Raw genomic sequence first — 15,275 nt, 5'->3', positions numbered from 1 at the left:
TGGTGGAATGGGGCCTGAGGGCACACAGTGTGTTGTGAAATCTGTGAATGTATTGTAATGTTTTTAAAATTGTATAAACTGCATTCATTTTGCTAGACCGCAGGAAGAGTAGCTGCTGCCTTGGCAGTTAATGGGGATCCATAATAAATACAAATTGATTTTTTATAGAGTTTTACAAAACGTATAAGATCTCATAAGCCTGTGTTAACCTCAGACCTTATTTTCAGCATTTATCCCAAAACCCTATTCTTTCCCCCTTAAGAATGACTGAAGGAGCATGAGGTAAATAACTTCAGTTTTTTTATGACTACAAGCTGGTGAGCTCTATTGGCAACACCCCCACATTTTTGGAGATAATCCTACCAAGGTAGAAGTTACAAAACACAATCATGTTTTTTCACATCTCTAATGTCTCCCATTTATGAAATGTATGGTCGTGTAAAAATATTGTTTTATTGCCTTTCAGAGTGCATTATGGGGATAACTGCATGTCAACTGCATGAACTTCACAAAAACCATGTGATCAAAGGTATAATGTAAACACATATTTACTGTTTTTGAGGGTGTGTTATGGGGGCTGGAGACATGTTTATTTTGACATTCCAAATAAAAACTTTCATTAACAATGGCAACACTGGCATGTTGCATGGAGCCTTGCTGTAGGGAAACCACAACCACGGAGATAGATAAGGCACTCATATTTGTATCTGTGCCATTATAGCACCTGTTACAGCATGGCCAGGGCCATTGAGGGAATCTCCATTTTGAAGTAGTCAATTTTCTTCTTCACTATTGGCTGATCCCTCCAACAGGGATCAGCCAATGAAGTTGGAAGTCCCACCCAGTTGACTACATTAAAATGGTGGAAGCCCTCAGTGACTCCGCTGAGGCTAATACGGCCTTTTGGCCACTAAAAGCATCTTTCCCTATGACCACAACACTGATTTCCATACGTCGCAGACGCACTTCCTCCGAATTCACTCGTTGACTTGTCTACAGTCAGCAGCGTTAGCCTTACTGCTCGAACGCACCCAAAGAGTGCAGAGTATTGCCTGGCTGCCCTACATACACAGAGCAAAAGGATATCTTGATGCATTGTGGAAATATCAACCTGTTAACAGAAACAACAGGCGGAAATATTACCGAATGTAGACTTCAATTTTTGTAGCTGGTTAAAAGACAACGTTCCAAGTCAAAATTTACTCCCATTCAATGCTGTATGGCAGGGTATCCAAAACTTGAGTCTGCGCCCCCCCCCTGTCAAAAGGCTCCTTAGTGTATTTCAGGGCATGGAGGGTTATCGACCCTTGGGGACACCATGGATTTTTCCCAAAATCCAATATGGTGTCCAAAATCCAATATGGCTGAAATAATCCCATTTGATGGGGGTTTAATCATCTGTAAATATGTGTTTTGCAAATAAGATACATCTTTGAGAATTGGCCACCATCATTACACTCAGTTCCAACTTGTGACCAAACCCATACAAACACTGCCTAATAGAGATTTTATTTAGAAGCAAAATATATGCTCCAGTATGAAAATGAAAATTCTGGGGTTGGGGTGGACACACACAAACACAGGGGTTGAGATGGATAGCCGATCCCCCTCAATAGAAAGGCATCTTGCCGTGAACCCGGAAGCGGTACACACAGGTGTATTCCTGGTGACCCCAGTTGCTGAGGACATGGAGCTCCACATACCGATACACTGCGGTAGGGTTCTGAGGGGGGGAGAGAGAGCGAGAGAGGTCCAAGCATATTTAATTTCGAGATAAGTCTTATTCAACCCATTGTTTTGCATACACATTAGGCCCCAAAAGGTATCATCTACCTGTCTCATTAGCCTGCATCTTTACTATGAGTATCTCTAATAGTTTATCAGCATTTGACTCACAGGCAACTCAAACGTCTGTAGGGGATCTCCAGCCTGGTCATATGTAAACATTCCGAGCAGTGATCCCTCTTCGCCGACAGTAGACATGCCCTACACAGAAAGAGAGTGTGAAGGAGTCAATTAAAAGGTACTCAACATAGCACTAAAACATCCCTGTGCAAATCGTCCCACTGTAAATTCTGTGGTACAAAAAAAGGAAATAGTCTCAGAGTAGGAGTGCTGATCAGGGAAGGAAAGAGCCACCCCCTACTCAGAGACTTTGTGAATACAGGCCCTGGGGTCAGAGGTGACTCACGTAGATGGTGAAGTCCTTGGGGGCGCTGTCGATGCGCCCATTAGGGGAGATGGCAGTGGAGAGGTGCTCCAGAGAGACATGGGTCACGTGGATGGGGTGAGACAGGGCGATGGTCATAGTGCCCTGGGCCCCAGGAAACGGCCAACACTTGCCAGGCAGCACCTGCTGGCCCTGAGGGGATGAAAGATGATCGGTCTTTAACCCTCTAGAGCAGTGTTTCCCAACCCTGGTCCTCCAGGACCCCCCCCCCCCCCCCAACCCTGGCCCTCCAGGACCCCCCCCAACAGTACACCAACCGTGGTCCTCCAGGACCCCCAACAGTACACCAACCCTGGTCCTCCAGTACACCAACCCTGGTCCTCCAGTACCCAAACAGTACACCGTTTCATTGTAGCCCTGGACAAACAGCTCAGTCAACTCATTGAGGGCTTGACGATTAGTTGACAAGTTGAATCAGGTCTGCTTGCGCAGGGTTACAATACATTTTTTTTTTTTTTAACATATGGAATTGTTATAAGATGGTCATACCAAGGATCATTTAGCAATTAGATTTTTTATTTTCAAAACAAAATATAAAACAATTATTTGATGAAACATTGAATTTGGCATTACTGATATTAGCCCATAGAAATACATTGTATAACAGAAATACATTGTATAACAGATTCACTACATGGAACAGACAGTCCCCCCCAAAAAAAAAACTAAAGGATGTTTGTTCTGAAGTGTTTGTCCTATATCTGAGAGAAAAAGAAAATATCATTTTTTTCATTTTTTTTTTACATGTATTTAACCCTTTACTTTAGGCACTAATCTAAATGACCAAAAGTACGTGGACACCTGCTCATCAACATCTCATTCCAAAATCATGGGCATTAATATGGAGTTGGTCCCCCTTTGATTCTATAACAGCCTCCACTCTTCTGGGAAGGCTTTCCACTAGAAGTTGGAACATTGCTGCGGGGACTTGTTTCCATTCAGCCACAAGAACATTAGCGAGGTTGGGCACTGATGTTAGGCGATTAGGCCTGGCTCGCAGTCAGCGTTCCAATTCATCCCAAAGGTATTCGATGGGGTTGAGGTCAGGGCTCTGTGCAGGCCAGTCAAGTTCTTCCACACCAAATCGCCAAAAAATGTCTGTATGGATCTCGCTTTGTGCATGGGGGCATTGTCATGCTGAAAAGAGCCTTCCCCGAACTGTTGCCACAAAGTCGGAAGCACAGAATTGTCTAGAATGTCATTGTATGCTGTAGCGTTAAGATTTCCCTTCACTGGAACTAAGGGGCCTAGCCCGAACCATGAAAAACATCCCCAGACCATTATTCCTCCTCCACCAAACTTCACAGTTGGCACTATGCATTGTGGCAGGTAGTGTTCTTCTGGCACCCGCCAAACCCAGATTAGGCCATCGGACTGACAGCTAGTGAAGTGTGATTAATCACTCTAAAAGAACTTGTTTCCACTGCTCCAAAGTCCAATGGCGGTGAGTTTTACACCACTACAGCCAATGCTTGGCATTGCGCATGGTGATCTTAGGCTTGTGTACGGCTGCTCGACCATTGAAACCCATTTCATGAAGCTCTCGACAAACAGTTCTTCCAGAGGCAGTTTGGACCTTGGTACGTGCTTCAGCACTTGGCGGTCCCGTTCTGAGTTTGTGTGGCCTACCACTTCGCGGTTGAGTCGTTGTTGCTCCTAGATGTTTCCACTTCACAATAACAACACTTATAGTTGACCGGGGAAGCTCTAGCAGGGCAGAATTTTGACTTATCGACTTGTTGGAAAGGTGGCATCCCATGACAGTCACTGAGCTCTTCAGTAAGGCCATTCTACTGCCAATGTTTGTCTATGAAGATTGCACAGCTTGGCCATTAAAATAAAATTGATCAGAAATACAGTGTAGACATTGTTAATGTTGTAAATGACTATTATAGCTGGAAACGGCTGATTTTTAATGGAATATCTACATAGGCGTACAGAGGCCCATTATCAGCAACCATCACTCCTGTGTTTCAATGGCACGTTGTGTTAGTTTATCATGTTAAAAGGCTAATTGATCATTAGAAAACCCTTTTGCAATTATGTTAACACAGCTGAAAACTGTTGTCCTGATGAAAGAAGCAATAAAACTGGCCTTCTTTAGACTAGTTGAGTATCTGGAGCATCAGCATTTGTGGGTTCGATTACATGCTCAAGTCCCATGACGCTTGTGGGGGACATAGAGCAAAACAGAGACCACCATTGTGTTCATGAGAGTCTCATCATAATATTTTGTAGGCCAAACCATCACAGACGTTTTCGTGAGAAGACCGGTTTTCGGAGTCTCATGGTCTGACAAACATCACTCTAGCTCTGCCACTTTTCACCGTGAATGTGGAAGGGCGATATCGGTGGATGTGGTGGATTGAGACACAATCCATACAAAAAACAGATAAAGGTAAAACAGAAAGATTTTGATGGGGATTTTTGTATCATGTTAATTAGACTTCTGCAGGCACACAAAATTGTCGGAGAAGGGTTAACATGTATTTAAACACGACGACAGACTTCAGAAAGACAGATATAGGTACCTGGATGACACAAAGGGAGAGGTACCAACCTGGATGACAGTCCAGGGGGTCTCTGCAGGATACCACAGGGGAATCCCCAGGAAGCTCACGCAGGCTGAACGGGTCTGATACGTCTCAGAGCATCTGCTGGTTACAATACTGCCACCTACACACACACACACACACAACTGTAGTCTATACAGCATCCTGGGAATATTTCTGTGACAGACACAGAAAATATGCTGAAGTACAGTGATGATGTCACAAACCTTGAGACGCCAAGGCAAAGTCAGGCAGTCGGTCCGCCAATGGACGACTGCAATCCTTTATCAACTGTTTCACGTCCCATCTCTCATCCTGTGAGACACAATCACACATGGTCAACTTTAAAAAAACGCATCACATCTTCTGTTTATTTTACCAGAAAATAAAATCAACCCACCTGGGCCAGTCGGTCACTCAGCCATTTCTCCATGGCCTCTTTAAAAGCAGGTGTCAGGTGGATGTTTTCTGGTGTGGGAGCAGGGGGAGGCTGGTTTTGAATAGAGGTCACCTGTTGCTGCAGCTAGAGAACACAGAGATCACGCACATTAGGAGAAGTGTGTGTGTGTGTGTGTGTGTGTGTGTGTGTGTGTGCGCACATGTGCCTGCGTGTACGTGTGTTACCGTATCACTGGTGTCCTCCAGGGCTCTGACCCTCTGTCTGGTAATGGATTGTTCCTCTTGGAAATCAGACATCTTGCTGCTGAACTCGGCAGCGTCCTGGGTCAGACGCTCTCCGGCAGTAGAGACAGAAATAGAGACACTACAATAGAATAGAATGAAACACAAAATACATTTATTTTCTACTTTGGGAGAATCAGAGATTTGTCTTCTAGAATAGAATACAACATAACTTTTGTCTTGTTTTTTTTAATGGGCTAGGGACTATATGGGTTGTTTCAAGACTGGTCCACACTCACCTGTTCACTTTCCCTCTGACGTTGTTAATCTCGCGCCTTACTCCACTCATGTCTATATTCAGTCTTTGTACCATCTGCTGGTGGACACAAAGTTTATTCAATTCAATGTGTTTGTTCATTCCAGAAGGGCAATTATTGACACCATTTCTCAAATGACAAACTGGCAATACTATACAAAAGAAAATCATCCCTGGTACTTCCACTCTCTCATCCGAAAGTAAGAATATCAGACAAAATACATAGCTAGACCTGTGTTTTAAACCTTTTTTTATCTTGGTATGTTGTTACAAAGGGATAGATAGAGTATTCTCACCTGGGAAATGCCTTGGCGCTGGTGTGCTTTCTGTTTAAGGATCTCAAGCTCTCTCTGCAAGACAAGCACAAGTCAGATAAATGAATATGTCCAAACATTTTGTGCATTCTCTCTCCAACCAGCCCCCCTTCTCTGTTTTGTACCTGGATGGTGTCCATTTTGTTTTTGAGAGCTGAATCCATGATAGGAGTTCCATACTGTAGAAAGAGTTTTAAATAGTCAACAAGAGTGTTGCCCATGCGTAGCTTCATTGCAGCATTCACCCAATCAAAACATAGATAACAGTCTGTACCAAATGGCACTATTCCCTATGTAGCGCACTTCCTTTGACCAGAGTCCACATAAGTGGGGCACTATATAGAGTGCCATGTGAGACGTCACCAGAAGACAGATGAAAAACAAGAGGTCCTACCGTAGCCTTTGGAGTCAGGTCGAGTGAAGAGTCAGGTTGAGTCGGGCGGTTCATTGGAAGGTTGAGGTTCATGGTGGGGAACACGATCGGAAAGACAAATACTGCAGGGAAGACATTGTGGTACAGGTCACACAGAGGACAGATGTATAGGAGGATATTTAGATGTGTGAACATGAATGTGTGGGCCAAAAAGATCATCAAGGACAACAACCACCCGAGCCACTGCCTGTTCACCCCGCTACAATCCAGAAGGCGAGGTCAGTACAGGTGCATCAAAGCTGGGACCGAGAGACTGAAAAATAGCTTCTCTCTGAAGGCCATGAGACTGTTAAACAGCCATCACTAACAGAGGCTGCTGCCTACATACAGACTTGAAATCATTGGCCACTTTAATAAATACATCACTAGTCAGTCACTTCAATAATGTTTACATATCTTGCATTACTCATCCCATATGTATATACTGTATTTTTATACCATTTATTGCATTTTGCCTATGCTGCTTGGTCATCGCTCATCCATATATTTATATGTATATATTCTTATTCCATCCCTTTGCTTAGATGTGTGTATTAGGTAGTTGTTGTGGAATTGTTAGATTACTTGTTAGATTACTTGTTAGATATTACTGCATTGTCGGAACTAGAAGCACAAGCATTTCGCTACACTCCCAATAACTTCTGCTAACCATGTGTATGTGACCAATAAAATGTGATTTAATTTGATTTGAATGTGACGTCACACTCACGGAAGGTCAGGAGAACGGGCAGGAGGAAGATGACAAACCAGGATGGCAAACCAGTCGGGAAACATGACCAGCCTACAGGGACACAGAGCCAAAGATAATGCTAATGTTAACAAACAAGACAAAAGCAAAATGACGAGCTAACGCTACGCTAATGCACACAAACCAGCCACAAGACTTCAGATTAGCTAATGCTAACAAACTACAAGCAGAGACACACACTTAAATTAAAAAAGCCCTTACAGTAAATTTAAAATTGGAGACACACTGATGCTAAGCTAATGCTAACAAACAAGCTTTTTCTCTCTCTTCTTATTTTTACAAGCATATAGAGACATGCAAATGCCAAGCTAATGTTGTCTCTCATAGACAGACACACTGAACTCACTGCAGCTAGTGCTGGCCCTAGTGCCTATCCCGCTGGACAGTCTCCTGGTGGAACATGTCTTGGCCCTCACTGGCTCTTCAGAATCAGAGCAGTAGCCAGAGCTGTCAATTCTGGTGAAGCCAATGCTGGAGGAGGTCATGCTGGGCTGCAGGGCCACAGAGGCAGCGGGGGTCACAGGAACAGGGGCCACAGTAGGAGACAGGAAGGTCTGCCTTCTCTGGATGGCCCTCACAGTTGGCACCATGCCTGACAGAGGGGGAGAGGGAACAAGATGGAGAGGAAAAAAGGGTTAAGATAGGGAGAACTTTAGGAATACATTGCATATGATTTCCAATCTACAAAAGTGTCTAACCCAGGTTTGGGACTAGGGACTTATCCTGTGCTGTCACAACTCATATGATCATTGTCATGGAGTTGGCAAGACAGAACAAGGGACTAGAGGCTAGATAGGGTTTATCAATCTGGACAACCCCTAGCGCAGGCAGGAAGTGATGTTTGCAATACCAATTAATTCATCGCCGTTGATTGGCTGATTTGGATTTTGGATTCCCTTATGGCCGCCAGTTCTCATTTTCTTCTTGTTGAATACCCTGAGAGAGAGAGACATTTTGATTTGATACACACACAGTTAAGTGCACTAAGCATCATAGTACACACAGCAATACTCTCACTCACACACCTAGGCACAGGGCTTTCCTTGTAGAAGACAATGGAGCCAGAGGATTCATCGTCAGAGGACTGGTCATAGTACCCTCCATTAAGAAGCCTTGCACTTCTTCTAGACATGACTGTGAGAAAAATAAAGAGATTGATTTCAAATGCCAGGCCTAAACTAAACCCACCTTTGGTCAGTGTTGTCATGGACAACTTCATCTTACTTAAAACACAAAACTAGACAACAGTGTCAACCTGTGGCAAACATTGGGTCCTACAGCAAGTTTTTACCAATTTCTCTTCCGATTCATTGATTGAGTATTCCTCGTGGAAACTTTTCTCGCATTTTTTAGTTTAAATCAGCATAGAATGACAAGATGATGCGTCGAAAAACCCCGACTAAAACCGGGCTTTTTGAATCAAATGTTGCCTTCTACTTACCCGAGTCTTGTTGGACAATTCATACAGTAATTATTGCAATCTTTAAACTCATATGTAGCAGCAGAAAGTGCAACTTAGCTAATGAGCCACTGTGTGTAAAACAGTGGAATTTACAGCGCGTCTAGAATGTTGCGTCTATGGAACCCTAGAAATAGAATGGGGGACGCAGTTTACGTCATAATCAGCACTCCGCGTCAAACGTATTTTGATTGACAGCTTTCATCACGTGCATCGGTCTCCAAAATCCATTCCATTATTTCGTTCCCTAATACAAATCAATAAATAAATATCGTCACTTTGCTCTTATTTCTTGTGTGTCTGTATATTTCATCACACGATGGCGACATTTAGCCACCATATAGCATATGAAAACGTCATAAACCATGATAAAAACATTTATTTACAGGAAATTAGCTGTAAAACTAACACTTTCTCTGTCTCAGCAAAATGTGTAGAGATTAGCTCAGGGATTCTTGAAAGTGGGGCAAATCCTTGTCTGACAGGGAAATTAGATGTTGTTGCATTATTTGTGTATGTCATGTGTATTCTAGCTACTAGCATGTACACCCTCACTATCTACCAGGCCTGTATATTGTTTGTAAGCCAATACTCGGTTTTAATTTTCTCCTATCTTTCCATAGAACCACTTTTACACTTTCACTTTCTGTGAGCAGTCAGTACTCAAGGAGTTTGGTGTGGTGAACCCATCATCTGAATAAATCTGTTCTGAATACATCAAGACCCATCCCACCTATCACTATAGACCACCCTTGTTTGGTTTCCAGGTGCCATATATTTTTCAATTGTACTGTGATGTTTTACAACATTTTCAAGACCTGTTCTTGCCGGACAGACCTGTGGTGGCTGAACCCTATCCATTAGCACCTAAGAGCTCTCACTACTGCCTGTTCTATACTGAACAAAAATATAAACGCAACATGCAACAATTTCAAAGATTTTACTGAGTTACTGTTCATAAATATGAAATTAGTCAATTGAAATAAATGCATTAGGCCCTAATCTATGGATTTCACATGACTGGGAATACAGATACCTTAAAATAAAAAGTAGGGGCATGGATCAGAAAACCAGTCAGTATCAAGTGTGACCATTTGCCTCATGCAGCATGACTCATCTTCGCATAAAGTTGATCAGGCTGTTGATTGTAGCCTCACTCCTCTTCAATGACTGTGTGAAGTTGCCAAATATTGGCGGGAACTGGAACACGCTGTCGTACAAGTCGACCCAGAGCATCCCAAACTGGCTCAATGGGTGACATGTCTGGTGAGTATTCAGGTCATGGAAGAACAGGGACATTTCAGCTTCCAGGAAATGTGCACAGATTCTTGCGACATGGAACATGAAACATGAGGTGATGGCGGTGGCGGTGGATGAATGGCAGAACAACGGGCCTCAGGATCTCATCAAGATATCTCTGTGCATTCAAATTGCCATCGATAAAATGTAATTGTGTTCGTTGTCTATAGCTTATGCCTGCCCATACCATAACTCCACTGCCACCATGGGGCACAATGTTCATAACATTGACATCAGCAAACCGCTCGCCCACACGACGCCATTAACATGGTCTGCGCTTGTGAGGCCGGTTGGGCTTACTGCCAAATTGTCTAAAACAACATTGGAGGCGGCTTATGGTAGAGAAATTAACATAAAATTATCTGGCAACAGCTCTAGTGGACATCCCTACAGTCAGCATGCCAATTGCACATTCCCTCAAATCTTGAGACATCTGTGGCATTGTCTTCTGTGACAAAACTGCACATTTTAGTGGCCTTTCATTGCCCCAGCACAAAGTGCACCTGTGTAATGATCATGCTGTTTAATCAGCTTCTTGATATGCCACACCTGTCAAGTGGATGGATTATCTTGGCAAAGGAGAAATGCTCAATAGCAGGGATGTAAACATTTCTGCACAACATTTTAGAGAAATAAGCTTTTGTGCATATGGAAAATATCTGGGATCTTTTATTTCAGCTCATGAAACATGGGACCAACACTTTACATGTTGCGTTTATATTTTTGTTCAGTGTACATGGTCCTCCCAGATCAGCCTTTAGTATTTTTCATATTTGTAATTATGTTCCAGCCCCCTGACCATCCGCTCAAAAAGAAATCAGCCAGCTGCTTCTGAAGTCTTTGTTTTCACTTGACAGGTTGATCATACCGGGTGATGAGCATAGAAATAGAATCCATGTCCAAGTCTAATTCTATTTCCATGGTGATGAGGAGACAATCAGTGTTTGCACCAAAAAAGTGTTCTTTTCTCAGCACCATAATTTCTCCTTATTTAGCTGTCTTACCACTGTTAAACTGACCATATACCGTGCCTTTAGAAAGTAGTCATACCCCTCGACTTATTCCACATTTTGTTGTGTTACAGCAAATTTCACATTTTGTTGTGTTACCCATTTATACACAATACCTCATAATGACAAAGTGAAAACATGTTTAGACATTTTTGCTAATTTATTGAAAATTTAATATAGAAATATCTTATTTACAAAAATAATCACACCCCTGAGTCAATACTTTTAGAAGCACCTTTTGCAGAGATTACAGCTTTGAGTCATCTTTGGTATGTCTGTGCCAGTTTTGCACATCTGGATTTGTTTTTTTTTGTTCTCCCATTCTTCCTTGCAGATTTTCTCAAGCTCTGTTAAATTAGATGGAGAGTGGCGGTGAACAGCAATCTTTAAGCTTTTCAACAGATTTTCAGTGGGATTGAAGTTTGGGCTTTGGCAGGGTCACTCAAGGCCTTTCGCATTCTTGTTCCGAAGCCATGCCAGCATTGCTTTGGCTATATGCTAGGGGCCATTGTCCTGTTGAAACGTACATTTTCGCCCCAGTCTAAGTTCGTTTACACTCTGAAGTAGGTACTCATCAAGATTTGGCCTGTATTTGGGTCCTTTCAAAATCAAATCAAATGTTGTCACATGCACCGAATACAACAGGAGTAGTAGCCCTTCACCAACGATGCAGTTTTAAGAAAATACCCCCACCCCCCCCAAAAAAAGTAAGAGATAAGAAAAACAAATAAATTGAAGAGCAGCAGTAAATAATAATAGCGGGCTATATACAGGGGGTACTGGTTCAGAGTCAATGTGTCAACGGGCGGGGGCACCGGTGTCGAGGTAAATATGTACATGCAGGTAGGGTTATTAAAGTGGCTATGCATAGATAACAGAGAGTAGCAGAAGCGTAGGGGTGGGGGGCCTTCCTCTGACACCGCCTGGTATAGAGGACCTGGATGGCAGGAAGCTTGGCCCCAGTGATGTACTGGGCCGTACACACTACCCTCTGTAGTGCCTTGTGGTCGGAGACGGAGCAGTTGCCATACCAGGCAGTGATGCAACTGGTCAGGATGCTCTCGATGGTGCAGCTGTAAAACCTTTTGAGGATCTGAGGACCCATGCCAAATCTTTTCAGTCTCCTGAGGGGGAATAGGTTTTGTCGTGCCCTCTTCAAAACTGTCTTGGTGTGCTTGGACCATGTTAGTTTGTTGTTGATGTGGATGCTAAGGAACTTGAAGCTCTCAACCTGCTCCACTACAGCCACGTCAATGAGAATGGGGGTGTGCTCGGTCCTATTTTTCCTGTAGTCTACAATCATCTCCTTTGTCTTGATCACGTTGAGGGAGAGGTTGTTGTCCTTGCACAACACGGTCAGGTCTGTTACCTCCTCCCTATAGGTTGTCTCATCGTTGTCAGTGATCAGGCCTACCACTGTTGTGTCATCAGCAAACTTAATGATGGTGTTGTACCTGGCCGTGTAGTCATGAGTGAACAGGGAGTACAGGAGGGGACTGAGCACGCACCCCTGAGGGGCCCCCTGTTGAGGATCAGCGTGGCAGATGTGTTGTTACCTACCCTTACCACCTGTGGGCGGCCCGTTAGGAAGTCTAGGATCCAGTTGCAGAGGGAGGTGTTTAGTCCCAGGGTCCTTAGCTTAGTGATGAGCTTTGAGGGCACTATGGTATTGAACACTGAGCTGTAGTCATGGAATAGCATTCTCACAGTGTTCCTTTTGTCCAGGTGGGAAAGGGTAGTGTGGAGTGCAATAGAGATTGCATCATCTATGGATCTGTTGGTGCGGTATGCATATTGTAGTGGGTCTAGGGTTCATTGTCCCCTCTATCCTTACCAGTCTTCCAGTCCCTGATGCTGAAAAGCATCCCCATAGCATTATGCTGCGACCACCACGCTTTACGGTAGGGGTGGTGTTAAACGGGTGATGAGCTGTGCCTGGTTTTCGCCAGACATAGCTCTTTGCATTCAGGCCAAACAGTTACATTTTCGTCTCCTCAGACAACAAAATCTTTTGCCTTATGATCTCAGTCTTTCACGTGCCTTTTTGCAAACTCCAGGCTTGCTGTTGTGTGCCATTTTCTCAGGAGTGGCTTCCGTCTGGCCACTCTCCCAAAAAGACCAGATTGTTTAATTACTGTAGAGACGGTTGTCTTCTGGCAAGGTCTTCCATCTCAGCCAAGGAACTCTGTAGTTCTGTCAGAGTGGTCATTGGGTTATTGGTCACCTTCCTGACCAAGGTCCTTCTTGCCCCGTTGCTCAATTTGGTTGGACAGCCAGCTCTATGCAGGGATGTGAATACTTTTTCAATTTCTCAATGATGGAGACCACTGTGCTCTTGGAAACTTTCAACACTCTTGAAATTGTTTAATACCCTTCCCCAGATATATGCCTAGTCACAATTCTATCTTGGAGATCTACAGACAGTTCCTTGGACTGCTCTGACATGCATTGTCAACTGTGGGACCTTATATAGACAGGTGTGTTTCTTTCTTAATCATGTCCAAACAACTGAATGTGCCACAGGCGGACTCCAATCAAGTTGTAGCGACATCGCAAGGATGATCAAAGGAAATTTAATGCACCCAAGCTCAATTTGGACTGTAATAGCAAAGGGGTGTGAATACTTATGTAAATTAGATTTCTGTATTTAAAACATTTGCAGGAATAAAAATGTTTTCACTATCAGAAAAAAATGATTTTGAATTCAGGCTGTAACAACAAAATGTGGAATAAGTCAATGGTTATGAATACTTTGTGAAGGCACTGTTGATCTACATCCATACCCACACCTTACAAAAATCTGTGTCCTGCAGCTCAGCTAGGATGTCTGACCCCCAGATGAAAGTTACAGAGCTCCACCTCATCTAGGAAGGCCTCCCTGATACTGCCTGATCCAAGACCTCTCCATCCCTGGAGACAATGCTTTAGTAGTGTCTCCATCCCTCACTATGAAGCGCTGGTGTGACCAGCTGACTTCCTCTGCAAAAACGATCCTGGTGTTTGGCTACAGAGAAGCAATGTAAACTGCTCTTTACTACCTCTTCTGGCTGAGGCCTAGAGCTTGGATGAGTGCCATTTCCCATCACAAAAGTGTTCTTAACAGAAGTCCACCGGCACATTCAGATAATCAAAGTCCCTAGATAGTGGCAGCAGTAGTTGGGCGCTAGTCTTTCTCCTCCAGCAGCTGACCACAGTGCACTGGAAGCTCCATTTTAAGGAGCTCAGGTAGCTTGTTAGTTGATCAGGCCCAGGTGTGGCAGACCTGGACTAACTCCCGTCTCCAAGGAGACCAGCCAAAGGGGAGGAGTCTACAATACATCAATTAGAAAACACAAAAAGATGAAGAGGCACAGCAAACCATAGAAATTGATGCAAATTAGAATAAGGCACACAAAATACATGAATTTAATTTAAGATCACTGTAAACTCCTAAATAAGTAATACATGCACACGAAAAGGGCTGGTCTCCAATTGGGGAAAACTAGGTAGGGCAACATGTCACCAGCAGTAAAACAAAAAAAATTAAAATATAAAGACATGATAACATCAATCATAACTACAACAAATACATTCTATATACAAATTACACTGGACCGGAATGGGAAAAGGACACCCTATTTTATTGAACCTTTATTTAACTTGGCAAGTCAGTTAAGAACAAATTAAGAACAAATTCTTATTTACAATGACAGCCTAGGAACAGCTTGGGGATTCAATCTAGCAACCTTTCAGTTACTGGCTCAATGCTCTAACCACTAGGCTACCTGCCACCCCTTTAGGGCAATATTTCCCAAACAAGGGGTCCTAATTTGAAAATGGGGTCACCGGAGAAACTCACATGGTTACATGAGTAACCTTCTGAATCTTGTTATTAGTGGTTGGGACGAACGAAATGGTTTCTGTTTACTTCCTACAAATTTGGCTGTTACTTTTGAACGGTTGGAAGTAAAAACCAGTGGGCACAAACTGGATGAATCTACTTTGTTGAATCCCTTTTCAGTGGAGAACATGTGGAACTCAAGCTGTCCCTGTCATCAGGTTTATACTCAGACTCAGATGCAGATAAACTATCAAGCTCGATCTATAAAACATCACTGTCGCTGTCCTTGTACGTCTAATATTGAAATTTAAACAATCAAAACTTTCAACAACTACAAAAAAAATATTCAATGTGATGACATTCGATCAACGTGGAAAACTGATTGGATTTGCAAACAGTCATCAATGTAAAGACATTTCGGGAATGTTTGTCTTTTTTTTACCCAACTTTTAACCTAAATCTAATGACATGGT

The 15,275-nt window shown here is 43.2% G+C and overlaps 1 protein-coding gene across 2 annotated transcripts; it reads right to left on the bottom strand.

Moving 5' to 3' along the window:
* Positions 1 to 294: 294 nt before the first annotated feature.
* Positions 295 to 8,782, bottom strand: LOC115160060 (SUN domain-containing protein 1). 2 transcript variants are annotated; one of them, XM_029710319.1, is made up of 16 exons: positions 8,656 to 8,782; positions 8,240 to 8,348; positions 8,065 to 8,150; positions 7,561 to 7,806; positions 7,176 to 7,247; positions 6,428 to 6,528; positions 6,159 to 6,212; positions 6,016 to 6,069; positions 5,703 to 5,779; positions 5,407 to 5,545; positions 5,183 to 5,305; positions 5,010 to 5,097; positions 4,791 to 4,906; positions 2,192 to 2,362; positions 1,897 to 1,986; positions 295 to 1,723 (listed from the first exon to the last, which is right to left on the bottom strand). In XM_029710319.1, exons 2-16 carry the CDS (start codon positions 8,344 to 8,346, stop codon positions 1,610 to 1,612), a joined length of 1,638 nt encoding a protein of 545 aa, XP_029566179.1. In that variant the 5' UTR covers positions 8,347 to 8,348; positions 8,656 to 8,782; the 3' UTR covers positions 295 to 1,609. The 2 variants fall into 2 exon arrangements, with proteins under 2 accessions (XP_029566179.1, XP_029566180.1); XM_029710320.1 differs by having other exon boundaries at positions 5,703 to 5,776.
* Positions 8,783 to 15,275: the final 6,493 nt, after the last annotated feature.

The sequence above is a fragment of the Salmo trutta genome, chromosome 23 (assembly GCF_901001165.1).
Source record: "Salmo trutta chromosome 23, fSalTru1.1, whole genome shotgun sequence".
Lineage (NCBI taxonomy): Eukaryota > Metazoa > Chordata > Actinopteri > Salmoniformes > Salmonidae > Salmo > Salmo trutta.
The sequence above is the reverse complement of the archived record's forward strand: the minus strand, read 5'-3'. Positions and strand labels throughout refer to the sequence as shown.

Excerpts from the sequence above, each read along its gene's own strand:
- LOC115160060 (XM_029710319.1), bottom strand. The coding sequence starts at position 8,346 with ATGTCTAGAAGAAGTGCAAGGCTTCTTAATGGAGGGTACTATGACCAG. Across the intron at positions 5,546-5,702 it reads GTCAGAGGGAAAGTGAACAG|TGTCTCTATTTCTGTCTCTA; the intron begins GTGAGTGTGGAC and ends ATTCTATTGTAG. Across the intron at positions 5,306-5,406 it reads TGGAGGACACCAGTGATACG|CTGCAGCAACAGGTGACCTC; the intron begins GTAACACACGTA and ends TGTGTTCTCTAG.